This window comes from Sinocyclocheilus rhinocerous, unplaced genomic scaffold, assembly GCF_001515625.1.
Source record: "Sinocyclocheilus rhinocerous isolate Xijiao unplaced genomic scaffold, SAMN03320098_v1.1 scaffold827, whole genome shotgun sequence".
Classification (NCBI taxonomy): Eukaryota; Metazoa; Chordata; class Actinopteri; order Cypriniformes; family Cyprinidae; genus Sinocyclocheilus; species Sinocyclocheilus rhinocerous.
In genome coordinates, this window is record NW_015633173.1 from 913,139 (window position 1) to 919,479 (window position 6,341).

General features: G+C 37.4%; 1 protein-coding gene across 1 annotated transcript in view; it reads right to left on the minus strand.

Moving 5' to 3' along the window:
- Positions 1 to 6,341, minus strand: part of mcm9 (minichromosome maintenance 9 homologous recombination repair factor) — an 18,847-nt gene that overhangs the window by 2,718 nt on the left and 9,788 nt on the right. The window contains exons 4-12 of the mRNA XM_016556483.1: positions 5,958 to 6,039; positions 5,364 to 5,564; positions 4,594 to 4,719; positions 4,335 to 4,454; positions 3,122 to 3,296; positions 2,762 to 2,964; positions 1,707 to 1,910; positions 1,494 to 1,576; positions 1,069 to 1,214 (exon numbers count right to left, since the gene is read on the minus strand). Of these exons, the coding sequence (XP_016411969.1) occupies positions 1,069 to 1,214; positions 1,494 to 1,576; positions 1,707 to 1,910; positions 2,762 to 2,964; positions 3,122 to 3,296; positions 4,335 to 4,454; positions 4,594 to 4,719; positions 5,364 to 5,564; positions 5,958 to 6,039 (1,340 nt within the window). The remainder of the gene's footprint in view (positions 1 to 1,068; positions 1,215 to 1,493; positions 1,577 to 1,706; positions 1,911 to 2,761; positions 2,965 to 3,121; positions 3,297 to 4,334; positions 4,455 to 4,593; positions 4,720 to 5,363; positions 5,565 to 5,957; positions 6,040 to 6,341) is intronic.

A 6,341-nucleotide genomic window follows, 5' to 3' on the forward strand; every position in this document is an offset into this window, starting at 1 on the left:
GTCTTATGTAGCATGATGCTACAGTGTGCATGAATGGTCACATAACACGCGCTTTCGGTCGTGTAACGTTAGTATGAACGGACATCTGCATATGATCGGAACTCCACGCAGCTCCCGCACTCTCCATTGGAAATGAATGACCTTCGGTCTGTCGTTTGTCAGAGATAGTGGAAAGCCGGCTTGAAACGCCGTGGAAACGCCAGTACGGTGAGGATCGTTTTCATTTTAAAACATAAACGCACGAGTGTAAATGTAGCCTTACATCTAAGGGGGCGTGTGCGCCACATCTCTGACTGTAACCGGTGACGCGGACCAACTGTGCAGACCGATCAGTGTATTACAGTACCACGAGAGCTAAAGAGAGCAGACTGCTCCGTGCGCTTTCGAATCGCTCTCGCGGATGTCAAACACTGATCGATCTGCGCCTTACTGACGTTGATGAGATTAACCCCTTAGGTATCGAAATTAGGTACCGAACGACGAGACGTTTTTCGATACTCGATGGTATCGAGGCAATTCGGTCGGTGCCTAAAAAGTATCGAACTCGATACCCAGCCCTAGTTGTTTCTCTCAGCCGACCAGGTCGTTGTTGGTTGCTGTAGTCGCTGGTGGTTTCTTTCTTTTTCAGGACATTCCAAACTGTTGATTTCTCCGTGCCCATTGTTTTTGATATAGTTGATATATAATTGAGTTCCTCTTTTATTTTAGCATCCAAATTGCTTGCTTGTCTCTCAAAGTCAGCTCCCTCGTCTTCATCCTGGTTTGTGTGTGACATCATCAAATGCAAGACTCAGAATGCAGAAGCAATGGCTATAACTGATACACCACATTCCCTGCTTTTAATATCTGAACAATTCATGCAACAGGACACAGCTGATCACTTAGAAAGACCTGAGAGTCAACTGTCCCAATACTTATGCTCACATCACATAGGGGATGAAACTCTAAAAGTGCTGATCTTCTTAGTTGGTAAAACATCGGTGCTGAATCACGCAATAATAAAAAAAAGTGACATTCTGTAGTTTTGTCTTATATTCATCTTTTAATCATATTTGCAGTCAGTTTTACCTTGAAAGTCTTTGCAGTTCTTTGCGTAGGATATCAGTCAATTCCAGCCTCTCAAGCACAATCTCACACTGTGTTTTATACTGTTCATAGGGGTCATCAGGAAAAGAGGTGTGCAGAGCATTCACATTTCCAAGTAGGGCGCCTCCCTGAGGTAAACATAAAAACATGCTTATCCAGTTCTCAACTATTTAAAATAGCTTCCAGTTGATGGAGTAGTAATAAACAAACCTGCATGGAGCAGTTTTATTTAATAACTTTCAGGAGGGTGTATTCATTTTTGCAACACAACATTTTATCACTTTGATAAGAAAATTGTATTTTCTTGAATAAGTAGGGCGCCTCCCTGAGGTAAACATAAAAACATGCTTATCCAGTTCTCAACTATTTAAAATAGCTTCCAGTTGATGGAGTAGTAATAAACAAACCTGCATGGAGCACTCCATAACGGACACCACAACAACTGCGTCCTCTACTGTCACCATCTCTCTGAACATCAACCTGGCATGAGCTGAAACACACAGAGAGACGGTCAGATGGGCACCAATTTTTACAGATGGCTTTTAGCAAATAACAACTGAAATTCTGTGGAAAAGTAGAGGGAGGGAGATCAGATATTATGCTGCATGTGAGCATCTGACCCTCAGAGAGACGGCTGAGACTCTCCAGCATGCGGATGGTCGTCCGGGCGGCGTTACGGCTGTCACTCTGTCTCTGCAGCTGATAGTAGCGGCTCAGGATGGTGTTTGCTTCCTGTGTCATACAAGGCTTAAGAGTCTTGAGCAGGCAGAAATAGGCCCTCATCTTCTCCATACTCCATAAACATGAAGACTCACTCGGCGCTCCTGAGGGAAAAACACAAGGGAAGAGAGTTGAGAGAAAGGGAGAGACGTTAAGATGAATATTTTATAAATACGCAATAAATGGCAAGGCTTCACCATTAACTTCTAGTCAGTATCAAAGAGATTCTGATCATCAATCTGATTCAATAACACATCAGATGACTTTTTCAGCAGACATCAGAAGGATTTTTCATATGCCATGTACAGCAAAAACATGTACTATATGAGCCAGCTACCAAGATTAAATTTGTCAAAAATATATTCATGGAATTAGGACATGATTCAAAGGAAGATAAAAAACAAAAACAAAAAAGCAAAACAAAAAAAACCCCAGAAATGTTGTAGGGATGGCCTAGAAATGCAAAGGTAGGTATAAGACCCACTTCTAGTACAAAAAATTATATATCATAAATGTGTCAAATATTATCTGGAAAATATTTGACTTTCTACAAAGAATATTATATTATGTAAAATAATATAGAAATACTATATATATATAATATACAAGGATTTTAATACAAATAATTTATTTTTAATAATTGTAATAATTTAAAAATATTTTATAGAATTACATAAATCAATTTTTATAAATGCTATGTAAATCCAAATATATAGTTATAATCACATATTTGGATTTATGTTTATATATTTAGAATTATTAGATTTACAAATATATATTCAGATTTCATATATTTATTTCCTCTTTTGCCCTTCATAATATAACACAATATAATATAATATAATATAACACAATATAATACAATACAATACAATACAATATAATATAATATAATATGAACCTACTTTGAAAACCCCTGATATTACAAAACAAAAGATTCTTCTCTGGGACAAACCTTTATTCTGTAGGATGAAGGAGGAGATTATTTTGTCCCATTCTGGGTTTTTAGTATCCAGCAGAACCAGTACGAGGTCAAAGCGGCTCAGCAGGGGGCTGGCGAGGGCCACATTCACAGAAACTGACACATTAGGGTCATACTGCCCCTTTGGGTTAGTAGCTGCCAGGATGGTGGTCCTTGTGTCCAGTTTGCACACCATTCTACAAAAGAGGAACTTGGGACATTTAATGTGATGCACACAAGCTTTTGGTTAATAAAAAAAAAAAAAAATGCACAAATTATTTTCCGTGAAATTTTGTATTCCCCCTCTAGTCGTTTGTGACTCAGGTGTGTGACATTATTTCCCCCAGCACTCACCCAGCTTTGGCCACGCTGATGGTTTGTTGCTCCATGGCCTCATGGATGCTAGTGCGGTCATGCTCTTTGATGCTGTTGAATTCATCGATGCAGCACAGGCCTCCATCAGAGAGAACGAGGGCTCCAGCCTCCAAGTGCCACTCACCAGAGTCCTTGACAGCCGCCACTGTCAGACCTGACCAGCACCACAATCATGCAAACAATGATGCAACAGCACTAAATGCTTACTGCACAGTAGAACTGAATAGTGCATAGTATGTGTCAAAAATAGTATGTATATGCAGCAATCTGAAGAGCACTGCAAACTGCACAGGGATCAAGTGTACAACAATATTTAACTTCATAGGACGTGGACAAAAAAATGTACCCATCAGACACTGCACACCACCTCAGTACTACACAAAGTTTTGTTCTGGCTCTATTTAGCTCCTATTTCTTCAAAAATTTTAATGGTTTTGAGTAGGAAGAATTATACTGTTTATAGTATAATATAATTTATATAAATACACTACCACCAAGTTTTGGGTTGGAACAATTTTTTTAATATTTCTGAATTTTTATGTTTTATGCCCATCAAGGCTGCATTTATTTAATCAAAAATACACTAAAATATGTGAAATATTATTGCAATTTAAAACAACTATATCTACTTTAATATACTTTAAAATGTAATTTATTCCTGTGATGCAAAGTTGAATTTTCTGCAGCCATTTCTACAGTCTTCAGTGTCACATAATCCTTCAAAATCATTCTAATATGCAGGTTTTTGTACTATCATCATTGTTTTTGTGGAAACCACGATAATTTATTTCATGCGTCTTTGATGAATAGATAGTTCAAAATAACATCAAAATAACAAAGTTGTTCCAAACCCATATGAGTTTCTTTCTTCTGTTGAAGACAAAAGAAGATATTTTGAAGAATGTTGGTAACAAACATTTGCTGGTAGCCATTGACTTCCATAGTAGGGAAAAAAATACCATGGAAGTCAACTGTTTGGCTACCAACATTCTTCAAAATATCTAAAGATTGTCTTCAACAGAAGAAAGAAACTCAGGTTTGGAACAGCATGGGGGTGAGCAAATGACGACAGCATTTTTATTTTTGGTGAGCTATCCCTTAAGCAAAGTATACTATTATGCTATTAAGAACATTGTGCTTCTTGTAAATGTTAATGAGATGGTGATGTGAGGTTCACAAGAATGTGTGGAACCTGCATTAGTAGATCCGATTCCTGCGGTGAGCACAGAGCGTGGTGTAATCTTAGCCGCGTACTTCAGAAACTGTGACTTCCCCGTGCCTGGATCGCCCACGAGCAACAGATGAGACTCTCCTAAATAGAGCGCATACTTTGAGTCAGAGCTATTCACATCTATTCACAAGAGCAATACACTTTTCAAGCACACCTCTGAACTTTGTTTCATGAAAGTCTAAATGTCAGACTGCCCATTATGTGGAATGTGAACGCATACCTCTCACCTTGGTTCCAGACGCATCTATTCTCTGTACCCCACCTGCCAAAACCATAGCAACAGCCAGCTTGACGATGTACATGCCGAACACCTGAGGGCAAAGACTCATCAAGATCTCATTCCTGCCTTCAGAATGTCAAGAGAGAGAAAGAATAAGAAAGACAGATTTTATGATTCATAACCCACACTGAATCCCATGAGTTGTTTTACATTATGATTGGTTGCTAGGGTGTTCTAGGAGGTTACTATGGTGTACTGGGATGTTGCCACGGTGTTTTGAGTGTTTTGGGAATTTGCTAAAATGTTCTAGGTAGTTCCCTGTGTTTTTTCCACTTTTTTCTAAAATCCACCATGTGAAAATCATACATTTGACTATTTAGAAAAGTAATAAAACACTTTTGCTCAAAAAGCCACATGATTTGAGGTATTATTCATGTTCTCAGCACAAACGATACAGGATTAGTTCAATGCCAAAGTTTAATACTTGCAGTTAGGGATTTGTTCAAACCCCTAACCCAATAACCCTATGAGCAACAGTTGCCTAATAGTGATAATGTGCCTCAGAAAACACCACTGTCAACAGATTACAACAATGTGTCATGCTCCTAATCAACTGAACTTCCTCTACAGGGACCAGAATTGAGTTTGGACAGCAATAAGAAAGAGAGAAATCTTTTAAATGCCGAGAAGACATGGTATTAAAATGCCATATTGTTTATTTGTACTACTAGACTGGGATTCCCAGATTCAATATTTTAAAAGACACCAACCAGCAATGGGGTCATGTTTGTGACTGTCCCAGAAATCTTCAAACTCCTTCTGAATGTCTTCTAGCACCAGTGTTGTGGTGGATTGCTCATTATTGACCTCGATATAGTTTGCTTTCAGCACAATCTCCACATCACAGCGGCAATCCAGAAACATCGGCTTCCAGCGCTGACACACCACTCCATACACTGTGATGTCATCGCCTGCGAGAACCACATGACAGCATCATACAATGGAAAAAGACACATGAAGTTGCCCTGAGGAATGTTACTATTATATCAGTAAAACACACACACACACAGTGATTAAAAAGTGCACGTTTTTTAAAAATATAATTAAAATAGATTTTAATATAAATAAATTCTACAAATTTTATTATTTACAATTTTATTGTGATTTCACTGAAGCACATAACTGAAAACAGAAAGTTTTGTCTGAGAAACTGTCTTAAAGCCAGTCTTGTACAATGCAGTATTAACGGTGAGCAGAATAATTGTGTGATACAGATTTCAGTCATGCACTGTCAAACTATTAAAGCCAGTAAATATGGATAAACTACAGACTGGTTTTTATTTTCACCAGTACTCAGCATTTACCTGATTTGCAGCGGTCCACAAGATCGTCCTCCAGGATAATGAGCATGGATCGAGGGATACTGCCAACTGACAGTTTCTGTACCTGTTGGTGAAGGTGCGCTGGTCAGGAAGTTTTTCTCTTACATTTTTGTTATAAATGCTTTTACATTACATTTATTTAAATTATTTTACTTAAAATTGTTTATTTGAATTTTTATTTTATTGATATTTTAAATAATTTACATTTTGTATTTAATATAAAAAAAAAATTTGTTTTTTTTTTACTTTACTTTTTACTTTTAGTCATTTAGCAGACGCTTTTATCCAAAGCGACTTACAAATAAGAAAAAGTAATTAAAACTAAAAGCTAAAACTCTATAAATACTAATATATATATATATATAT